This window comes from Suncus etruscus, chromosome 12 (assembly GCF_024139225.1).
Source record: "Suncus etruscus isolate mSunEtr1 chromosome 12, mSunEtr1.pri.cur, whole genome shotgun sequence".
NCBI classification, from domain to species: Eukaryota; Metazoa; Chordata; class Mammalia; order Eulipotyphla; family Soricidae; genus Suncus; species Suncus etruscus.
In genome coordinates this window covers 66427150-66451276 of record NC_064859.1, presented here as the reverse complement: position 1 = coordinate 66451276, position 24127 = coordinate 66427150, and the positions used below count along the sequence as shown (strand labels likewise).

At 36.5% G+C, this 24127-nt stretch overlaps 1 protein-coding gene and 1 non-coding gene across 2 annotated transcripts in view; one reads left to right on the top strand and one right to left on the bottom strand.

The window, feature by feature from the left end:
• The window catches only part of TPO (thyroid peroxidase), a 127097-nt gene that overhangs the window by 90376 nt on the left and 12594 nt on the right, over positions 1 to 24127 (bottom strand). The window contains exons 3-4 of the mRNA XM_049784653.1: positions 22551 to 22635; positions 1617 to 1786 (exon numbers count right to left, since the gene is read on the bottom strand). Of these exons, the coding sequence (XP_049640610.1) occupies positions 1617 to 1786; positions 22551 to 22635 (255 nt within the window). The remainder of the gene's footprint in view (positions 1 to 1616; positions 1787 to 22550; positions 22636 to 24127) is intronic.
• LOC126025019 (U6 spliceosomal RNA) lies at positions 15349 to 15455 on the top strand. The gene has a single exon (XR_007501072.1). It is a non-coding gene; the product is annotated as a U6 spliceosomal RNA (small nuclear RNA).

Here is a 24127-nt window from a genome sequence, read left to right as displayed (position 1 = left end):
AAATTTCTCTATATACTACCACTTATAGAATTGGTCAAAGTTGTTGTTTCCAAACATCAATCAAAAGTTCTTTTATTTTCGGGGCCGGGTAGGTGGCGCTGGAGGTAAGGTGTCTGCCTTGCAAGCGCTAGCCAAGGAATGACCGCGGTTCGATCCCCCGGCGTCCCATATGGTCCCCCCAAGCCAGGGGCGATTTCTGAGCACATAGCCAGGAGTAACCCCTGAGCGTCAAACGGGTGTGGCCCAAAAACCAAAAAAAAAAAAAAAAAAAAGTTCTTTTATTTTCTAACAGCAGAGGTTCCATCCCTGGTAGTATATTATTTATCCAGGGTGAAGACAGGAGCCAAGTATCTCTAGAAATATTTTTATTTTGAAGGGGGCTGTATTTGGGTCAAATCCAGTGGTAGGTGGGGGCTATTACAAACCTGGCTTTATGATCATGAAGATTTCCTGGTGGTGCTGAGTGGAAAATGTGTTGCTAGAGATTGAACCAGAATTAGTTACAGGCAAGGCAAGTGTTTTAAGCCCAGTATACTTTCTAGCTCCAGAAACACTTTTTCAAGTACAATGTTTGAGATAAATGAAACCCATTTCAAATGAATGTGTCATAAAATCAATTAAACTTAATTGTTTGAAAATTCTGGTTAATCCTAGTTCAGCTGAGTCTTAATTAGTAACCATTAAATCAATCCACAGTCTGATGGGGGAGGGCTCAAAGATCAACTAGCTTAAGGCACTATATTGAAAATATATGGACAAGCTCATTAAAAAGGAAAACCAGGGGCCGGAGCAGTGGTACAGGAGGCAGGATATTTGCCTTGCATGTTCTAACCTAAGACAGACCATGGTTCAATCCCCTAGCATCCCATATGGTCCCCCAAGCCAGGAGCGATTTCTGAGCTCATAGCCAGGAGTAACCTCTAAGTGTCACCGGGTGTGGTCCAAAAACCAAAAATAAAATAAAATAGAATAAAAGGTAAACTGTTTAGTGATTCATTGTTATCAGAGGTACAAAATTTCTTGTGACCACAGTCATCAGAATATTTTATTAAGGTGGCCTTCCATTGACTCCAGTGTATTCCACTTTGTAATCTAATCTGCCAATAGCACCGAAGTATGTCCCCACGCTCACTTCCAGAGAAATGAGCAAATTGTTTCATAGTGGTCTAGAGCAACCTTCCTGAGACTATATTACTGAGTGATACTGTTCTATCATTATGATAAGCTGGCTTTCAGCTACAAAGGTATCCACAAAAAACTCCTAGAAATTAACCTCCAGGTTTTAACCAGATGAATTGGAAGGCACGTAAAATTTCCCATTATAATTATAGCATAAAATAGAATGCTTTGTTTATTGACAAAATAATCCAAATTTGATTTGCATAGCATATAGTTATTTCCTAGGTTAATATAACCAAAGTATGGTCACTATAGTATCAGCATTTAAATGATCAGTTTATCTTTTGAATAAGCAGAGAACTGAGCCCATAATGCATGGAATCAAGTCAGAAATATCCCCTGTTAGAAAAATTCCCCTGTCAGAAAAAGCCAACTGGTGTTTCCTCTGAGCTGCTGCTGCTGCTGCTGAAGTAAGCAAGACACGCCGAGGCACTTGCCTGTTGGAGTCTGTGATTGTTTAAGTTTTAAGTCAGCTCTTCTTTTCATTGCCTGTATTGAAGTTTCCATTATCTCTGCCGCTCGGGAAATGGATCGGCTGGTTGGTTCAGGGAGTTTGGAGAATGACAGGAGCTGAGATGGAGAAATGACTTCCCTTTTGTTCAGGTTTCTATAGCACAAAGAGGAGATATAGAATAAATTATTCTTTTATGACTGGTATTTAATCACTGATTAATTGAATGAGCTTTTATCGAATACCCAGCATGTAACAGACACTAAAAATATGAAAATACAGATCTTTACACAGAATCTTATTCATGAGAATCACACAACTCAATAAAAGGAGAAGATAAAAGTGTATTGAAAGACAGAAAACATGGTCTAGTTTTGACCTTTAAATAATTTTGTATATTAATTCACTTGATTCTCATAGCTGGGTAAGATACATTCACATTTAGGTCCACTTAATTGTTTGGATTCTAGGGCATGATTTGAAGGCTCAGAGAAACACATACATGTGAAATTTCAGTCCACAGCTACTGAATTTGTGATGGGCTTGACTTCTGTTTTTTTCACTCCAATTAAGAATCAACTCTGTTCAATTGAAGAGATCCATTACACTGGTTATAGTAGTTGAAACTACCTGGGGGAAGCCTGTCATGTGGTCTCTCTTCCAATCCCCAAATAAAGTCCTGTCCTCTCAGGGCATCTCTTTTCTATTCTAGCAGTCATGGGGGACTAAATTCAAATATCCACTATCAAGTCAAGTCCTGATATTTGAGGAGCCAAGACCCAAGTGACCTCTGCCATCATTAGACTGGACCTGAAGAGTGCCATCAGTACCCAGGAGAAGTCTGAAAACCCTAACCTTGTATTACCCAGAGAACTCTGGAATTATCAGCAATGTTCCTCCTGCTTAGTAGGTATGTGGGTAAGAGATTTATGATTAGGGTGGGAAATAATCTACTTGTTCTTTTAGTTGATCAGGGTTTTTTTGTTTGTTTGATTTGGTTTTTGGGCCACACCCAGCAGTGCCCAGGGGTTTTCCCTGGCTCTGCTCTCAGAAATTCCTTCTGGTTGACTTGGGGGGGCCATATGGGATGCTGGGGATTGAATTCATCCCGGGTCAGGTGCATGCAAGGCAAATGCCCGACTCCAACCCCAAAGTTGATCAGTTTTTTGAGAGGAATTATCTATTTTTTATTTGATAATAATTCAAACATATAATGCTTACTGAGTAAAAATGATATACTAGGTTAAGCATTTACTAACATGTAGATAGTTTCTCACACCCCAATCCCAAAGGAAAAACAAAAATCCAGGTGTTTCTATGATTGTGTGCTTTGCGAGGCTCTTTTTTTTTTTTTTAACCTTTTTCAGGCTCTAGTAACAACTGTGTTCCAGGTGGTTTATTGCTTCTTTTTCCATCTTCAGGCAATATTACTCATTCTCTCTAACGATTCAAAAGTCATAATCCTCTTTTTCACCTATTCCCTCTTCTCTTCTGTGAACCCTGGTGGCCATACCGATCCATTTAAATAATACAAGATGACATCTCTATTCCTTCATCAACTGATCATCAAACTTGTCTTTAACTTAGTTACCTTTGCTATGTAGACAAACATCTCTTAACCTTTGAGAGTTTGGACCTACACATTTGGCTGATGGGGGGAGGGGGCATACTGTGGGGGGAGCCAATGGAGATGCACTTTCCTACCTAGAGCTTCAAGGACATTAATAACTACACTCTGGCTGCCAATGAATAATGACTTCCCATTTGGCTCTGAGTTGAATCAGACTCTCATGTCTTCTGCCCACATTTCTGAAACTGTAGCAAATGCCCTGTTAACTTACAAGTAAAATTCAGTCCCCTCAAATGTCATGATTTCAGAGTATCTTTGAAAATTTATGCTCAGGTGTCAAACATATTTTTATATTTTATTATGTATACTATATATAGTATATATATTTTATTATATATACTATGAATTTTTATGTACAATATTTTTCATTGGTGTTTTGTAACCTAACTCGCCTTTGTTACGCACTAGTAAGTGGCAAAAGCTACTTCTACTGAGTTAAATTTCTTTTCTGTGAAATGAGCATAACTTCAGTATGCATTTCCTAATGCAGTTGTTAACAAAATAAATTTATGTTAGTGTTGAATTAACCCTTCTTTATCCTAATCAAAGATAGTTTATTCTTCATATATCTAAATCCTACCTGGGCAGAAAGAAGCTCTAGATAGACTGTCTACCTGAATCTGTTCTCCACCCATAAGGATGGTCCTATTCTTCTCAATAAAGAGTGCAGCTCTGGCAAATCTCACTCCCTCCCTCCCTCTCTCTCTAGCTCTCTCTCTCTCTCTCACTCTCTCTGTCTCTCTCTGTCTCTTTCTCTCTCTCTATGTGGTGAAAAAATTTCTAGACCTGTTTTATCTCTGCAGCTTGGTTTGAACTATTTTCTGTGGCATTCCTATTCCAGACCCACAAAACACAGAATCTTAGAAACACCTGGATTTTAGGCCATGAGTTTAAACTAAAGGACTGTTCAATAACACACTTACATTGAATGTAAATCACATATTTCTGACATTTTATAACAATAACCATTGGACTCTTTCTACTGTATCAGGCCTTAGAGACACTGAGGGGGAGAGGGAGGGAGGGAGAGAGAGAGGGAAGAGAGAGAGAGGGGAGAGAGAGAGAGAGAGAGAGAGAGAGAGAGAGAGAGAGAGAGAGAGAGAGAGAGAGAGATGATTATGTGAGGGTGTAGAGTGTTGCAACAAAAGTGTCATGATTATAGGTCCTGGGTTTGTCTGGAAGAATTTCATGCCTAAATGTTGTGAGGAAGAAGTAAGTGACTGCTTGACATTCAACATTGAATAAAATTCTAATTTCAATTTCGGTACATTTTTCTTCCAAATTATACTCTGGGATAAAGACAGTTTCCTCCATAGGAGTGGTTGCATCTAAAACAATTGTATAGGCAAAAATCTGAATCCAACGTTTTTCTACCTACAAGAAACGCAGCTGAATAGTCAGAAAAAATATAAACTGAAAGTCAAAGGTTGGAGAATAATCATACAAACAAATAACTCCCTTATAAAGTATGGCATGACCACACTAATACTAGATGACACAAATTTTAGACAGAAAAAGTTTATAAGGGACAGAGATAAACCTTTCTTAATCATCAAGGGATATGTACATCAGGAAGAAATCATACATCTAAACATATACACCCAATTAGGGACCAAAATATTTTTAAAATTGCTAAAAGTTTTGAAGGAAGATATTAATAACAACTAAATAATAGTGGGAAATTTTTAACACTGCCCTGTAACCCTTTGATAGGTCAACCAGGCTAAAACCTAACAAGAATATACTGGCGCAGAAGGGAGAAATGAAAGAGAGTAACTTAGTAGATATACATAGAGCTCTCCATCCCCAGAAAACTGGATACTCATTTTTGTCTATGCACAGTCATTCTCCAGCATAGACCACATGCTGGCCCATAAAACATACCTCCATAAAAACAAGAAGACAGAATTGTACAAACTACCTTCATATCTCATAATGCACTGAAATTAGAAGAGAATTACAAATAGACACAGAGAAAAACTTTAACATCTGGAAACTAAATAGCTTATCACTGAACAAACAATGGGCCAGAGAGAAATCAAAGATAAAATTTAAAAAATTCCAGCAAATGAACAAGAATGAAGACATAAATTATTAGAATTTTTGGGACACAGCAAAAGCAGTAGTAAGAGGAAAATGTATAGCTTTGTAAAAGCTCATCAGGAAGAAAGACAGGGCCTACATAAATAACTTAATGGCATGCTTATAAATTGGAAAGTGGTCAACAAAATTAACTAAAAACAGGCAAGTGGAAAAAATAATAAACCTTAGAGCTAAAATGAATAAATTTAAAATCCAAAATAACACAAAAGATTTATGAAAGCAAGAGTTAGTTCTTTGAAAAAAATAAACAAGAGCAATAAACCACTAGCAAATATCACAAAGAAAAGGAAAAAGAAACTTAATAAACCTAATTAAAAATGAAAAGGGGGAGATTATTACAGAAATGCATAGGGTAATCAGAGAATATTTTCAGAAACTCTATGGCACAAAACAAGAGAATCTGGAAGAAATGAATAAATTCTTGGACTCTTAAAACCTCCCAAGTTTATAAGATGATTAAATTAAGATGATTTTGCATATATATGTATATATATGTTTATATATATATGTATATATATGTTTTTGGGTCACACCTGTTGACACTCAGGCTATGACCTCAGAAATCACTCCTGGCTTTGGGGGACCATAAGGGATGCCGGGGCTTAAACCCAGGTCAATTCTGGGTCAGCTGCATGCAAGGCAAATGCCTTACTGATGTGCTAGTGCTCTGGCTCTGATCTTGCATATTTTAGCATACCTATTGCTATTGAGGAAATTAAAATGATAAACAAGAGTCTTCCCCAAAACAAAATGCCAGGCTCAGATGATTCACTAATGAATTCTTTTAAATCATTCAAGAGGACCTACTGCCAATCCTTTTTAGGCTTTTCCAGGAAACTGAAGAAACAGAAACAGTCTCAAATAGTTTTTTATAAAGTTAATATAACACTGATATTAAAAGCATACAGAAATGCCACACCAAAAGAGAACTGCAGACCAATATCTCTGATGAACATAGAGGCAAAGATCCTCAACAAAATCCTAGCATATAGGATCCAATTACTCATAAAGAATGTCATACACCATGAGCAAGTAGGATTCATTTCAGAGACGTAATGTTTATTTATCATATGCAGGTCAAAGTAATACACCATACCAATGGAAGGTTAAAATAAAATCAAATGGTCATATCAATAGATGCAGAAAAAACATTTTAGAAGTTCAAACACCTTTTTATGATAAAAACCCTCAACAAATGGGAATAGAAGGAATTTTTCTCAAAATAGTTAAGGCCATTATCACAAACCGATGGTAAATATTATACCCAATAAAGAAAAACTGAAAGTTTTGCCTTTAAAAATATGGCACAAGACAAGACTGCCCTCCTCACCACTCCTATTAAACATGGTACTGGAGTAATTGCCATAGTAATAAGGCAAGAAACATTATCAAGGAAATTTAGATAAAAAAGAAAGAAGTAACGATCTCACTGTTTAAATATGACATGATACTATATTTAGAAAACCATAACGACTCTACGTTATTGTTATTTCTAATAACAATAGATTGGTATAGCAAACCATAACGACTCTACGTTATTGTTATTTCTAATAACAATAGATTGGTATAGCAAAGTGGCAGGCTACAAAATTAACACGCAATAATCAATGGTCTTCTTTTACACAAATAATGATAAAGAAGAAATAGACATTAGAAAAATAATCCCATTCACAATAGTACCACAGAAAATCAAATACCTTGGAGTCAACTTAACCAAAGAGATGAAAGACCTATACAAAAAAACTATAGAACATTGCTTCAAGAAACAAAATTGGACATAATTAAATGGAGACATATAGCCTCTTCGTGGATTAGAAGGATTAATATCATTAAAATGGCAATGCTTCACAAACCATTGTAAAGATTTAATACTCAAAGAATTAAATACCCATGACATTCTTCAAAGAAGTGAATCAAGCACTCCTGAAATTCATTTGGAATGAATGTCCATGAATAGCTAAAGAAACCAATATAAAATATAAAGATGGGAGGCATCACTTTCCCCAACTTTAAATTGTACTACAAAGCAATAGTCATTAAAACAGCATGTAATAAAGACATTGGAATAAAGACAGTCCTTCATATCAATGAAATACACTTGAATTTTTACAGAATAACCCTTATACACATAATCAATTAATCTGTGATGAAGGAAATGCAAAATAGAGCAAGGAAAGCCTCGACAACTGGTCAGCCAACCTCAAACCTCTATCTAACACCATGCAAAGAGGTGAAAACAAAATGGATTAAAGACCTTGATATCAGATCTGAAATTATAAGGTACATAAAAGAAAACATAGACAATACACTCCATGACATTGAGACTAAAGGCATTTTCAAGGAGGAAACACCACTGTCAAACAAGTGAAAGCAAACAAAAATGGATTACATTAAAGCTTCTGCACTTCAAAGAAAACAGTGACTAACATAGACAAAGGCCACCCCCTAAAATGGGAGAAACTTTTCACCCAATACCCATCATAAGCATGCTAATATCTAAGATATATAAGGTAATAACAGAACTTAACAAGAAAAATAACATATTACCCTACCAAAAAATGAGAAGAAATAAACAAATATTTCCTCAAAGATCAATTGCAGATGGCCAAAAGGGCACATTAAAAATGTTCCACATTGGGGCCGAAGCATTAGCATAGTGGTAGGGCATTTGCCTTGCACTCAGCTGATCCAGGAAGAATCTGAGTTCAATCCTCAGTGTCCCATATGGTCCCCCAAGCCAGGAACAATTTCTGAGCACATAGCCCATAGGAGTAACCCCTGAGTGTCACAGGGTGTGGCACAAAAAACAAACAAACAAAAATGCTTCACATTACTAATCATCAGGAAGATGCAAATAAACAATAAAATATCATCTCATGCCACAGAGACTGGCACACATCACAAAGAACAACAACCAGTCCTGGAGTGGACTCAAGAGAGGAAGGAACTCTTAATCTCTGATAGTGGAAATGCTCTCTAGTCAAATCTTTCTAGAAAACAATATGGATATTACTCAAAAACAATACAAATATGCCCTCTATACTGCACTCCTATACTCATTATGGAACTATTATAATACCAAAATCTGGAAACAACCCAGGTGCCTGACAACAGATAAATGGCTAAAGAAACAATGGTACATCTATGCATTGGAATACTATTCAGCTGTTAGGAAAACTTAAATCATGAGATTTGCCTAAACATGACTGGACATGGAGGCTATTAGGCTGAGTTTAATAAGTTAGATGGAGAGACAGACACAGAATAGTTTCACTCATCTGTGGGATATAAGAAAAAAAAAAGACAATGTGGTAATAATTCCCAGAAACTATAGAGATGAGGGCCCCAGAAGGACTAGTCCATGATATGAAGCTTACCACAAGGAGTGGTGAGCACAATTAAAGAAATAAATTCACCATCAACTACCATGATAATGATAGTGAGAGAAACAGAATGCTTGTCCCAAAGGCAGCCAGGGGTGAGGGAGGATGAAAATGGGGGACATCAGTGGTGGGAAGGTTGCACTCATGAGGGGGTGGTGTACATTCTATGACTGAAACCTAACTACAAACATTTTTGTAACTACAGTGCTTAAGTTAAGAAATGTACGGGGGCCGGGAGTCTAGCAGGAGGAGGTTTGGCAGGCCCCCGCCATGCCGGAGGCCTGCTTGACCAGGCCTAGTGGGGGTGCGGGACTTGGGTAACCCCAGCAGCCCTCTACCGCCTTGCTCCAGATCTCCAGGGCTTCCCCGGGCCACACGCCTGGGCAAGCCGGTGAGTTGGGTCCCTTGGTGGAGCTTGAAGGTACCCTAGGCCTTCGCCCACTATCCATGCAGCTCCTTAGGGAGGGTCTGGGTGGGGCTCTGAACTTCTGGACTCCCAGCTTCTTGAAGGATCTCTCCTTCCTAGGAGCCGGGAGTCTAGCAGGAGGAGGTTTGGCTGGCACTGGTAATCTCTGTCCAGTCTACATTTTCAAAATCGCATGGGGGCTATCGCCCCCGTGCGCACAAGAAACATTAATAGTACTCTCACAAGAAACATTAATAGTACTCTCACAAGAAACATTAATAGTACTCACTATCATTGAATTATATTTTTATGTATGCAGAATGTCCATTTTGTACTCTGCCCTTTTGCATACCCCTTTATAAGTTCATATTTCTCTTTAACTTCTTTAACTCCTATCATCATTACTCCTTTTTTACCCTTTCTAACTTAAGTACTGTGATTCCTAAGTCACAAACCAAAGTGGTGCCCTAGAGTTAACACCCACCCAACTATTTTAAAAGGCATAAAAAGGACACATATCTTTTCAACATTTTATGGGTGTTTTCTTTGATGGCTATAACTTTTGCTACTTTCTTATACAGTGATGATCCCCCCCCCCCATGTTTTTTATCTTCTCTTTGTGAACTGCTCAATATGGAATTTGGTGTGTAAGAATTCCTCAGTTTAATACTTATGTTTGAACCAAGTCATGGGTCTTGTTGGAAATGTTCTTACGCCCCCATATATCTGATAGCACCACGTGGCTTTATATCTTGTTTGCGTAGGCACACTAACATGGGAAAATACTATACATACCAATAAGTTCTTATCTAATAGAAATAGGAACACACAAATCTTGTAGTGCAATGAGACCTTACACCCTGAACATTGACATAAAGACCTGGCACAGGCCTCAGAAGAATGGGCATTCTCCATTTACCCCTTGATCTACAGAAGACATTTACAAAACATCCAAGGTTGTATATAACATCACCAGGAGGCATTCCTGTACCAGGGACGACCCTACAGCTGCTCTGACATCGATCTACTCAAAAGAGACACCCCTTAACACTGAGAAGACAACAAGAACAATGACCTGCTTACTGGACAGGGCTTGCTGTATTGCCCCTTAATGGTGAGGTTTGTCTATAACATCACCTGGAAGCAATCCTCTACCACAGAAGACCCTACCACTGCTCAGACATCGTCTTGCTCAAAAGAGACTTCCCTTAACACTGAGAAGACTTAACAACAACAACCTGCTTACAGGACAGGGCTTCCTGCATTGCCCTTTCATGGTGAGGTGAAACGAGAAGGCACTCCACATCATGACTTCAATGTAGGACATGCAGATTCCAGAATCTTTAATACAGAAACATGAGACCAACAACAGAGACTGTGTGATAAGTGTGTTGGTGCTACGGACAATGTCTTGGATCGAACGATAACTTGCCTGAGGCCTAGAGCTGGTCTTATGCCAGGAAACTTCAGGGGTAGGATCTCTTTGTATTTAGGCAAAGGTTATTCCTTTCCATGCCTCTCATATTTTGGTGGGCCTATGCAAACAACAATTGCCACTCTAACACCGTTTTTACTGTGCTCCTTTGACTCTAATCCTTAAAACGCACCCACTTAAAATTTGAGGTTAACTTAAGCTAATATGCATGTACATGGAAATGTAAAAAATACTATGCCTCTAATGTATAAGGAGTTACTTAAGTTTGATGGCTTTAGATTGCCTTGTGTGCTGTTAAGAAATATTATAATGTGCTACAATCTGGGAACTTGAGGGACAAAGTAATTGCACATGGATTCTGTTTTATTTATCTTGACTTTCTTTGGTGAAAGTTCAAAGTTAAGATATCAGCAAGGGGACTTCTGAGAATTATGTTATGGGTGATTGTCCTTCCACTGTAACTTTACCTTATCCTTCTTCTTTGCATCTTTTGTTCTCATAATCCAAAATAAAAAAATTATAAAAAAAAAGAAATGTACGAGGTAAATAGATAGCCTGTCTAGAGTACAGGCGGGGGTTGGGTGGGGAGGAGGGAGATTTGGGACATTGGTGATGGGAATGTTGCACTGGTGATGGGTGGTGTTCTTTACATGACTGAAACCCAAACACAATCATGTATGTAATAAAGTTGGTTAAATAAAAAAAAGAAATTATTTTTAAAAAAATTATACATCAGAAAACATACAAATGATTCCTTTTGACAGAAATGTGCCTAATTCTGCCAATAAAGAATTATGAAAATGCAATAAATAAATAAATACTTTGGTTATAAAGAAACATAGCAGAAGAATAGCAAGTGCCTCAAAGCAAAAGAAACAGAACTAGATTTCAAAAGGAAGCTTACTGCTGCAGGGAATAAGGATATAGGATACATGGGGTCACACCTGGAATAATGGCAGAGAAAATCACCAATGATTCTTGGATTGAGGGTGTGGTGCTGGAATGTTTTATTCATGAATCTTTACAGTAGCCATTTGTTAAACCATAAGAAAAACCACTACTGCCATTAAAACCTGTTTCTCTACCATAGTGAAATGCTGTGAAACAGAAAGCCTGTTCCTCATTATCTATCTTCAGTTTGCTTCTGAGGTGTTTGCCTACTGGAGGCAGCATGATTTTCCAGGTTCCACGTGTTTTTCCTCTTTGTGTTACTAAAATAAAATTTTCACCACTCAGCAGATTCCTTTGTTTCAACAATAAGAACTAAGAAAATCCCAAGCCATAAAAGCAGCATAAACCTGATGGGGGTGAGAAGTTAAGTCCTCCATGGAGAGAAAACTGGATCTAAGGTGATATTGTGAAGATCAGTTTAAGAAATTTTCTTTGCCAGGACTTACTTGCAAAGAGATTTTAGAAAGTTTTGTGCTGTAATTCTCATTCTATTTTCTGAAAATGTCTATGTCCATATCTCACTTTTTTGTTTTTGTTTTTGTTTCTTTTTTTGTTTTAGTTTTTGGGTCACACCCGGTGGCGCTCAGGGGTTACTCCTGGCTCTATGCTCAGAAATCTCTTCTGCCAGGCTTGGGGGACCATATGGGATGCTGGGATTCAAACCACCGTCCTTCTGCATGCAAGGCAAATGCGTAGCCTCCATGTTATCTCTTCCACCCATAGCTCACTTTTTTAACTGTAGTTTTAAATATCTGCTTCTCAAACCTGTATGCTTGTATACATGTGTGTATGTATGAACATATATGTATATGTATGTGATCTCTCAGCTTCCCAAGTGTACTTCAGTCTTGTTCTATGTCAACATTTTATCTTCTAAGTTATATTTTATTTGAACAAGTGGAGTCTGTATAAAAAGCTGAAGGAGAATATTAGAGTGAAGGTCACTATTAGCAGGGTGACTGTATAATCAATAATTAAGGGTTTATATATTAATCATCATTAGTATTATTCCTTGTCTATCTATAAAATGTAGATTTAATTTACCTCAAAAATTTATTGAAAGAACTAGTGAAATAATGTTAGTCAATTACTTCAAACATTCTAGAAACCATCTGGGCTGCTAATAAACTATAGTTAATGTGATATTGTTGTCAGTAATTCCATAGAACCTCGGTAGTCTCATTAAATTAAGGGTAAAAGCATTTAAATAGCTTTATGAATCTTTCATTTTATGGGTGAATATCTCTTTCTTGAATGCAGAAACACCAAAATCTGAGCCAATTAAAATTACTACTTAAATTTTGATGAGAAGGAAACAAAGATCCAAAGATTTGGAGTTGAGAATTTTGGACTAGCCATAAATTTTTTTGAATTGCAAATTAATTGTCTTTACTAAAAACCTGTATACTTCTAAATCATGTATAGAAAGACCACCTGGAGTTTTCAAGCTTTTAACCCCTGTGCATCATCACAGATTTATGGACTTGTAGTTAAAATCCTTCATTCTTAATCACTTGCTGTGAATAATATGACATTACCAAAGGTAGAAAGAACATGGAGAATGACATTAAACAAATAATGGATATCTTAGTACCAGACATAGGAAAGGTATTAAGGAACATTCTCACCTCCCTTGTTGGGAAGAAGGAAGAATATGGAAGGCTAAGCAGTTGTGAGATAATGCACTATCCAGGCTAGTCCTCCATCTGGTAACAAAGTTGAGTCACTTTTTCATCAGAGACAATTACTTAGAATTTTCATGTCTGCCTGAAAACTGAGTTTGTTAAGAAAAAAAGCCAAACAGTAAATAGATGTAAAAATAACATGACTTCCATACAAAGTGACATCATGGAAAAAGCACAAATGCCTAGAGTGTGACTTCTACCAAGATGTTAAGAATATACACACATACTCAAAACTAATTCACACCAAAGTAAAAACGTATGTTTTGCTTATAGCTTAAATTACTCTCCTTTTGAAAAATGATGTGACATCAAAGGTTTATGTTCCTAAAGCTAGCTGTTTTATTCATTAAACAATTGGACTATTTGTGAGAATTTGATAATAGCATAATCCAAGAGGACTTGATATCCACGTAACATGATTATCTGGAAACTTGTCTCCGTTTTGCTCCTCAATGAGAATGGCTGTTGGTGTCCTTCCATCTATCTGTCTGCCAAGTGGATAAAGCTGTCAGATAACTGGACTTACAGAGTTTGTTTTTTCTTGTTTATGTATTTTTTGTTTCATTATGGAGGATTTTTTTTTGATGCTCAGTGATAAAAAGGATACAACCTCAACCTCAGACCTTCACGTTTCATTTATGTATTTTTGTATTTTATTTATTTGGGTCACAACGGGTGGCTCTCAAGGTTCACTCCTGGCTCTGCACTTAGAATTTGCTTCTGGTAGGCTTGGGATTATATAAATGCTGAGAATAGAACCCAGGTCCTTCCTGGATAGGCCTGGTGCAAGGCAAACGCCCTACCTCTGTGCTATCTCTCTGGCACCTACCTTCACATTTTAAACATAATTTTTGGAAATGTTTGGACATGCAACTCCCAACTTCCAGTCTTTAGTTATAGTGCTCTTGGAACTCAGAACATGCACTCGATACACACTAACACATTTATCTAAGGTCATCATACTCAGACACAATTATTGTGTGGCTTTATCTGTAGAATATTAGAAGGACATGGTGCTTCTCTCATTTATTTGTAGCAAAACTATCCTATTTTGACTCAGATTTGGGGAGTTGTTATTGGCTGGTCACTATTCCAGTGTAATAATAGGAAAGGAGAGCTATGCATCAAATATAGGTTTCCATTTGTCCTGAATTCTGTATTTACTCAAGTATAAACCTACCCGAGTATAAGCCGACTTCCCCTAAATTTACCCTAAAAACTGGGAAAACTTAGTGACTCAAGTATAAGCTAGGGTGGAAAGTGCAATAGCCACTGGTAAATAAAATAAAAATATATACTCAAAGGAATTACAACAATTGAGGAATCAGTAAATTAAATGTTTTTCAATATTTATTGCTAAAGAAAAACTGTAAACTAGCAGCAATAACTTTAAAACTTTAACTAAAGTGCAGAAAACACAAGCTAAATCACAAAGGTTAAAATCCTTCAAAACTGGATTTCTCCTCCTCATTCTTTGTATGTCCAAACAGAGCTTCAGCTTTATCTGATGTGAGGGTATTAGCATGAGCATTGTCATCATCACTGAGTTTGCAGATACCATCATCACTTCTGTCAGTGTCATACAAAGCACAGAATATTGTGAGTTAAATGGTTCAGTGGCATAGAGTTCAGTTCAGCCTCCTTCCTCTTCAGCTCAGCCTCGACTTGTGGACTGAGCTGAAGCACCATCCCCTCCAGCAGTTGGCAGAAGAGGACTGGAGACTACGTGCATTTGATTCGGTTTGGGCACAGAATCAAATAATCTGTATGACTCGAGTATAAACTGAGTTTGGGTTTTGGGCACAAATTTTGTGCCAGAAAAACTCTGCTTATAATCGAGTATATACTGTGATGGAAACAGAGCAGCAGTGCTATAGTTTTGCTGATTCATGAACAGTAAACTTCCTTTCACTTTTATTATGCTACCTGGAAATGTAGTAGTATTGTAGATTAATAATTATTAATTGTTGGGTTAACCAGTCTTCACCCCCCCAAAAAAAAAGATGGCTTCCTCTTTACATGTCAAAGACCCACTTAGGCAGGAATTATTTCTAGATAGGTATTTTGCCTTGGCTCCTTCAGCCTGTGTGTGTGGTCCTAATTTTCCAAAAGATATTTCAGTCTCGTGCTCGCTTCGGCAGCACATATACTAAAATTGGAACGATACAGAGAAGATTAGCATGGCCCCTGCGCAAGGATGACACGCAAATTCGTGAAGCGTTCCATATTTAAAAAAAAAAAAAGATATTTCAGTCTCAGCAGGCCTCTTCCTCTTGTCTCACGAAGTGAAAGGTTCTTGGATTACATGGGTTTCACTCTTATTAGCTTGATTTAGATTATTTCCTGAGGCTACCCCTGCCCAGATCCATTCTCCCCTGGGTGGGGTTTGGTGTGTGGAGCCTTTACAGTTAACAAGCCAAGTAATTTTCATCTATGCATAGAACTCAACATCGGATATTTTCTGAAACTTTTAGCCAATTGTGAATATTGAAAACCACTGATGAACGCTAAAAAGAAACTATCCATTGCTAAAAGGGGAATGGATCTCAAAGGCTGAAACACCTCACAACTCTATAGAGGAATATACATAGGTATTTGAGGAATACACATTGCTAATTTCCCTAGATCTGATGCTTCCCTAATGCCAAGCAATTGTTAAAATGGGTGCAGAAATGACAGAAAGAAAATTGCTGCAGTGATACTGGACTGGACTGTATTTGAATATAAAAACTGTGTAAATTTACCCTGTGGAAGCAATTAAATTACAATGATCCAATGAGTCTTCAGTTTTCAATTTTGTTTGAAAAGCTCAGCAAGTGTTTGAGGCATCCAGGATGTTCACTTCATTTCCTACAACAGCATTGGTTTGAGGCATGAAATATTTTATTAATAAGGTGATTACTCAAAGTAATCCTTTGTTGGTGATTAGCCCTCTTACGATTTCATTATCTCCTGTACATCTTACTAAATTAATGGCATATTTTATATCTGTCTTTAGAGGAAGAAAGCACCTTCTTGGAAATGGTGGCAATTTTTGTAGCTCATCTTTGTAGTTCCAAAATCTGGCAGAGACCCTATTCTATAATAGAAACAGTATCTTTTGAAGGAATGCATAGGATACTACTTGGAATTTTCCTATAAACAAATATTTCTAGTAAAATTGTTTATGACTTCTATAAGTTTCTAACACCACTGTCATTGTTTAGAATTCAGTGATCCTCAAAGTTTTTAAACAGGGGGACAGTTCATTGTCCCTTAGACCATTGGAGTAAAAACAAAAACTATGAACAGATTTTTATGTATACTACATGTATCTTATTTTGAAGTGAAGAAACCAAATGGGAACAAATACAATATGTGGCCCATGGGCCGTAGTTTGAGGACCACTGGTAGATCATGCATTATCTTTGAAAGAGCTATGCTAACTTACAAATATTACTAAGAATTTGAATTAAAATCTTGTTTCTAGATACTGATATTCATTCCCATATCTTGATAAATAATGGATGTCACAAGTTCATACTGAAACAGAGATGCTTTTATGAGAGTTACTTTAAAATTCTTTCTTTATCTTTTATTTGAACTTTTAAAAACTAGTAAAGATTACTTTTCAGTCAATGTTGATAATAGGGTATTATTCTCTCTGGAATAATATAAATTTTGCTTAAATCCTCTCATCCATAACATTTAGAATCTTGAAGCTTTTGAAATTACTCATCAATTTCCAACAGAATGTAAGTTTTGGAAGATAAAACCAGCTTCTTAGTTTTGTGTTTTTGATTTTTAATGATTTAAAACTATACTATTCTTTCTTTTTAGGAAGAAATCTATATCATGAAGCACCTTAATATGTCTGAAGCCTTAGACGCTTGATAATCCTGAATTTTCCTACAAACTGGCTTTGACAATTGTTTAGAAGCTCTGGCAGGGCAGTACAGCTAACTGCACATCTTTGATCAAAGAACAGAATGATCCATCTTTTACAGAGAAAGATACTCACTTGGATTGAGCATGCAACTTTGAGAAGGAAGCATATGAAGGAGGGAGAAGAAGGAGCACCTACCTATTAGCCAGTCAAAATAATCATACAATAAAACTTGTTGATTAATGGATGATAGATGTCAAGACCAAATCACCTTCACCTCTAAGATCACAATATTGTTAATATTGATGTCAATTATATATTTAAAGTCAAGCATTTCGGAGAAAGAACAGAAAGCTCAGTAATGTTATATCTCCACCACAAAGCCACAGACTGAGGGTCTGGATTTGAACTTTATTCTTGAAGAGCAAGTATCCTCATCTGTTAGGACTTCAGTCTCCATCATCTTTTAAAGCAAGAGACTATGAATCTTCATAAATCACTGTTTTGCTCTGCTTGGGGAATAAAATTTAGAACTCAAGAACTTTACGTTACTTGCATAGAATCCTGGAAAGTGATAATATGTCCCTGACCTTCAGCTTTTATGTGTAAAATGGAGATATCAGGGACAATAAGAAAAGTTGTTAAAAGTAAAATAGGCTAAGAGTTAAAAGAATCTTACATGGGATTAAACATGTAGAGTAGATAGAGGGCAGGTAGGGGAAGAGTACTGCAGCTGCTCAATTACAGTTATTCCATAAGTAGTCACAGGAAAATTTTGGCTTTCCCATACCTAAAAGAGTTATTGAGTGTGAAATGTCTTTTATCAAGATAAAAATGTCCATAAGTTAAATGTAAAATACTTTATTGCTGTAAAAGTTCTAATGCAAGCCTTTAGTGAGTTGTTATTTTTTGCTCTAATGGAGGGTCTTGCCTTAATGTTATTGGATAATGATTGATCCTGGTGGTACTTGCTAAAGGCTAGGATGGATGCTGCAATTCTTAACATATAATAATAATGAAATTTGTGAGATGTAATGGTGGTACAGTAAGAATTAATATGCTTCCCCTGCACAAATCTTACTCAAGTTCAATCCCCAGCACTTTATATTATCCTCCAAGCACCTAAAAGAGTGATTCTTGAATAGTGATCACTGTAGCCAAATCCCAACCAACAAACCAGCCATGAAATTTGTCACACATATTCGTCTTTCCTTTCATAGAATATTTCTTTGTTGGCTGTAATGCTGTAATAGCATTTTACCCCCAAGTAGTACTTATTTTACAATTAAAGTCAACCTTCTGAAGCACTGCCACTACCTAAAAATACTTTGTTTATGTTATAGTCTAAATATTTTACTGTCTTTTCAATTATGTTCACAATATTTTCACTAAATGTATTATAATTTCAAGAAACACTTAATTTTCTCATTAACAGAAAACAAAACAACCAATGTTAAATATTTATCATTGGATTGCAACAAACCTATCCATTACTGTACTTCAAGTTTTAGTTCTCTTATTATTTCTACCACATTTGAGATTAGTCCCAAAAATTAAATAAAATGTAAAATATTATGGATCATAAATTATCTAATAGATAGAATTATAATAAGTCTGAAATATTTTGAAAATGATGAAAAAGTGTGATTGTAATCCAGAAACTATGAGTGCATGTACTGACTGTCCCTGTACTATGTGCCACTTCTCCTAGGCTCCCTTAAGAAAGAAGCTTTGGTATTATGTCTGTCTCTTTAACTCAAAAAGACCCTGATACTCTTCCAATTTACCAACTTCAAGTATTTCTGATTTTCATGTCTTGCTTCAAATACTTCCACAACTGCCCTCTGTGCAAATAGAATCACAAGTTATTTTCCTGTATGAACACTGACATAGTCTATTAAGGCATTGACATTGTTAAATTAGCATAGTATAGTGTATAACAGTGTGCCAAAATATAAAAAAAACAATTAAGATCTCAAACAATTTGGAATCTCAAAGCATAGTGCACACAATCTTTAAAAAATAAAGAAACAAAGAGATTCAAATATTCTGGTAGACAAGGCCAATAGTTTTGTCAAATCACTGAGCTCAATAAAAAGTCAAAGTTCATCAATAAGGAATTTAAATAAATGCTCCATGAAATGGTCATGAGAATAAGGTAATCACTGGATGAACAATTCAACAACTAAAAGATGAAATGATCTAATGAAATTCATTCACACAAGTGGAACTGATGGAAATAAAAAATAAAATAGCTAAAATAACAGGTAGAAGGACTGTATCAGTGATATTGAAGACAAATCCTGGCCATCACCAAGAATGAAGTGACAGAAAAAAATGAAATAAATGAATGGAAGAGAATATAAGATTTGTAATAGCAATAAAAGAATAATATTTGAATCATAGGAATACTGGGAGAGAGGAAAAAGGAAAAGGGGAAGGAAAAAAGAAAAATGGAAGAATGATGACAGAAGAAATAATCATTAAGAACTCCATTGATTTCAGGAGAGAAGCTCCTGCACAGAGAGAGTCAAGAGGCCCAAAGAGTACCAAACTAAATAAACTAAAAAAAAGCAATACCAAAACTACAGAAATAAGATGGTAATCAAATAGTAAATCAAAAGACAAAGCCTACAGAAGCAGCAAGAGAGAAAAAAGAATCCTCAAGTATAATAGAATCAATATAAGAATAGCAAAAGACCTTCCACACAATATCTTACAAATCAAGAAAGAGTAGAATAACATTCAAGTTATTGAATAAAAATATTTTTAGCCTAGGGCCCATTATCCTGTGAAATTATCATTTAGACTTGAGGAAGGAATAAGAACCCTTTCAGACAAACAAGATGTGGTTGCATTTGCAACAACTAAACCAGTCTTCCAAGAATTATTGAAATGCCACTGATAAAAAACAGACTTTTACAAAAACAGCTAGATCTTATACACACTACACAAAAATGGCAATACAGTTTAAGTATCATTAATTTCTCTCAGTTCAATGAACTGACTCCCCTTTAAAAAGGCACAGAGTATCTGGATGGACCAGGAAAGAAAATCTATTGATCTGCTCTTTACAGGGAACATACCTAAACTTAGAGGATAAATACAGACTCAAAGTGAATTGATGTAAAACAATCATACAAGGCAACAGAAGAAAGAAAAACGGTGGTAAAGTTATACTTATTTCAGACCAAATAGTATTAAATATAAAGAAGGTGATTGGAGAGTAATGGACATTACCTATTAAAGGAAAATAGATCAAGAGATACTATCATCATAATTTACACACTGGATGAAGGCCAGTAAAGTTCATAAAACTTCTGCTCGCAAAACTAAAGAAACATATAAACAGAAACACAATAGCAGGGAAGACTTCAATATTACACTTTACCACTAGACAAACTAACACAATGGAGTATCAGTAGACACAAGAGCCCTATAGAGGAACTAAAGGAATTGGTATTATTGAACATTATACAGGGCTCTTTCTACCTTAAAACAAGAATAAAAATTCTTCTCTAGTGCATATGGAATGTTCTCAAAGATAAGCCACATACTAGGGCCCAACTCCAAACAGATACAAATTTACAAATATAAAAACTGTACAAAGTAACATCTCATAAAATAATGCCATGAACGCAGAAATTGAGCTCAAAAAGTAGATGGAAAAAACTTCCAATGTATGAAAGCTAAAAAAAAAAATCACTATTAAGCAACAACTGGATCAAAGAGATAGTGCAACAGTAAGGCATTTGCCTTGCACGTATTTGACCTAGGATGAACCACGGTTTGATCCCCCAGCTTCCCCAAGCCAAGAACGATTTCTGAGCACATAGCCAGGAATAACCCCTGAGAGTCACCAGGTGACTCTTTCACAAGAAAGAAGGAAAGGAAAGGAAAGGAAAGGAAAGAAAAGGAAAGAAAGGAAAGGAAAGGAAAGGAAAGAAAGGAAAGGAAAGGAAAGGAAAGGAAAGGAAAGGAAAGGAAAGGAAAGGAAAGGAAAGGAAAGGAAAGGAAAGGAAAGGAAAGGAAAGGAAAGGAAAGGAAAGGAAAGGAAAGGAAAGGAAAGGAAAGGAAAGGAAAGGAAAGGAAAGGAAAGGAAAGGAAAGGAAAGGAAAGGAAAGGAAAGGAAAGGAAAGGAAAGGAAAGGAAAGGAAGGGAAGGGAAAGGGAAAGGGAAAGGAAAGGGAAAGGGAAAGGGAAAGGGAAAGGGAAAGGGAAAGGAAGGGAAAGGAAAGGAAAGGAAAGGGGAAAGGGAAAGGGAAAGGGAAAGGAAAAAGGAAAGGGAAAGGGAAAGGAAAAAGGAAAGGAAAGGAAAGGGAAAGGAAAGGAAAAGGAAAGGAAAGGAAAGAAGGAAGGAAGGAAGGAAGGAAGGAAGAAAGGGAAGGAAGGAAGGAAGAAAGAAAGAAAGAAAGAAAGAGAGAGAGAGAAAGAAAGAAAGAAAGAAAGAAAGAAAGAAAGAAAGAAAGAAAGAAAGAAAGAAAGAAAGAAAGAAAGAAGGGAGAGAAGGAGGGAGGGAGGGAGGGAGAGAGGGAGGGAGAAAGAAAGAGAAAGAAAGAAAGAAAGAAAGAAAGAAAGAAAGAAAGAAAGAAAGAAAGAAAGAAAGGAAGGAAGGAAGGTAGGAAGGAAGGAAGAAAGAAAGAAAGAAAAAAGAAAGAAGGAAAGAAAGAAAGAAAGAAAGAAAGAAAGAAAGAAAGAAAGAAAAAAGAAAGAACGAAGAAAGAAAGAAAGGAAGGAAGAAAGTAAGAAAGAAGAGAAAGAAAGAAGTAAGAAAGAAAGATAGAAAAGGAAGAAAGAAAGAGAAGAAAGAAGGAAAGAAAGAAAAAAGAAAGAACGAAGAAAGAAAGAAAGGAAGGAAGAAAGAAAGAAAGGAGGGGAGGAAAAAGATGAGAAAGAGAAGTAATGGAAAAACAGAATTGTCCAGTTATAGTGGGGGCGCAGATGAGTGATATTGCTAAAACCCAAAGCACAGATTTCACAACACTGAAAACTTGGATCTAAGCTTAAATCACTGAACATTAATGTGCCTGTCAAGGTTTCTGGTAGTGGATGGGGAGGTTGGTTGTGGGGTGGAGGTTGATGAAGTATGGCAGCACTGATATGAAAATTGACACTGGTGGAGTGGTTAAATATTGTATGCCTAAAATTCAATTATCAATAACTTTTTAAACCGTAGTTCTTTAGTTAAATTCTAAAATTTTAAATTAAAAAAATAAAACACATTATGTACAATGATACAAAATAAACATATGTTATGGGATGAATGGTATAGAGAGAGCTTCTTGAGAAAGGGTTGTCCCAAATAATCAGATTTTCATCCTCCAGATAATCAAAAATGCCCTCTCTACAAGTAAAATAAGCAAAGCACACAAAACACACAACAGCATGTCAGGTGTGTGGTTCCTAGGAGTGCATGTTCCACCTCCCACTTCTTTCTTCCCTTGGTTCTGCTGGCACACCAACCTTTGCATAGTCTTGTAGAAAGCATTGTCTACCAGATGTTTGCTCTCCTCCAAAATGCTGAAGACATGAGATTCTTCTGTCTCTCCTATAAAATAAGACACCACACACAAATCAAAACATAAAATCCTACAATACTTTACCATTTCAAGTTTTATCCATCAGGTCCAGAGAGCTTTGGTGATCTATGAGTCATCACAGACCTCTGGCCCAGTAGATCTATGAATCTGAACCTATTAACCCACACTCCTCCATCCACAGCTTTCCAAGTGATGTTCTACCTCTGACAGCTGCTTGCAATGTGCACTGAGGAATAGCCAGCTATATCATTTAGTGAATCACAATGTGTATTGATTTATTTTTCTCTCTTTCACCACCTTTTATTCTGAATCAACATTTTTCCTCTAAACATTTTTACTACCTAAATAAATTAATAAAGTCCATAATAGTGTTTACCTATTTTAACAATTGTATGAAACAAAAGACAAATTACTTAATTACTCCAACAGCTTTCAGTTAAAAGCATAATTACTTTACTTCAATTTTTATTATTAGAATGTTTAGACAATACTAAGTTCTGAGTTTTTTATTCCCTTAAATCTACACGAAAAATCCTAGTGTTCACTTGATATAAGAATAGTTTTGTAGGTGTTAGTTTTTTATTTCTTCCTTTTTAAATAATATATTTATTTAAACACCATGATTAAAAGCATGATTGTAGGGGCCGGAGAGATAGCATGGAGGCAGAGCATTTGCCTTGCATGCAGAAGATCAGTGGGTCAAATCCTGGCATACCATATGGTCCCCGAGCCTGCCAGGAGTGATTTCTGAGCATAGAGCCAGGAGGAACCCCATGAGCACTGCCGGGTGTGAACCAAAAACCAAAAAAAAAAAAAAAAAAGAGAGAGAGAGAGATTGTAGTTGGGTTTCAGTGATAAAACGAATGCCCCCTCTTCACCAGTGCAACATTCCCATTGCTAATGCCCCTATCCGCCTTCCCCCTACCTGGTGTTAGTTTTTTAGATTTAGAGTGTTTAAGGTGCTTAGGACACTGAGAGATAGGCCAGTGGTTCATGTTGCCTGTCTTGCATGCATAAGATCTGAATTTGAAACCTGATTCCATATTAGTTCTACCTAAGTACTGTTGGGGTAATTTTGGTGGACCTCATCAACACAGGCTTGAGAAGAATCACATCAACCTGTCTGAAGACCTACTTGTCTTGCTCAGTTGCCTGAGTATCACCAAAACTAGTTCCTAGGTCCCTGAAAATGTTTTGGGTTTTCTCTTACACCACAAGGTGATTAGGTGATAAAGGACCTCATGAATGGGCTTGATAAAAAAAAAAAGTATCCTTGGTAAAAACAAAAGAACCCAGAAAGCTCCCTGCTCTTTCCGTGATACCTTTTTAGGAGAAGTTCTGGCTACATGACAAATCTGCTCTCATCTTGAATTAGACTTTCAGAATCTAGAGTGTGAAGAAGGCCTTTTGTTGCATTTGCCCAGTCTATGTCATGTTGGTAGAGAGACCCATTATGGTTTCATTGGATTAAAATTTGATATTTCAAGTGTATAATGCATG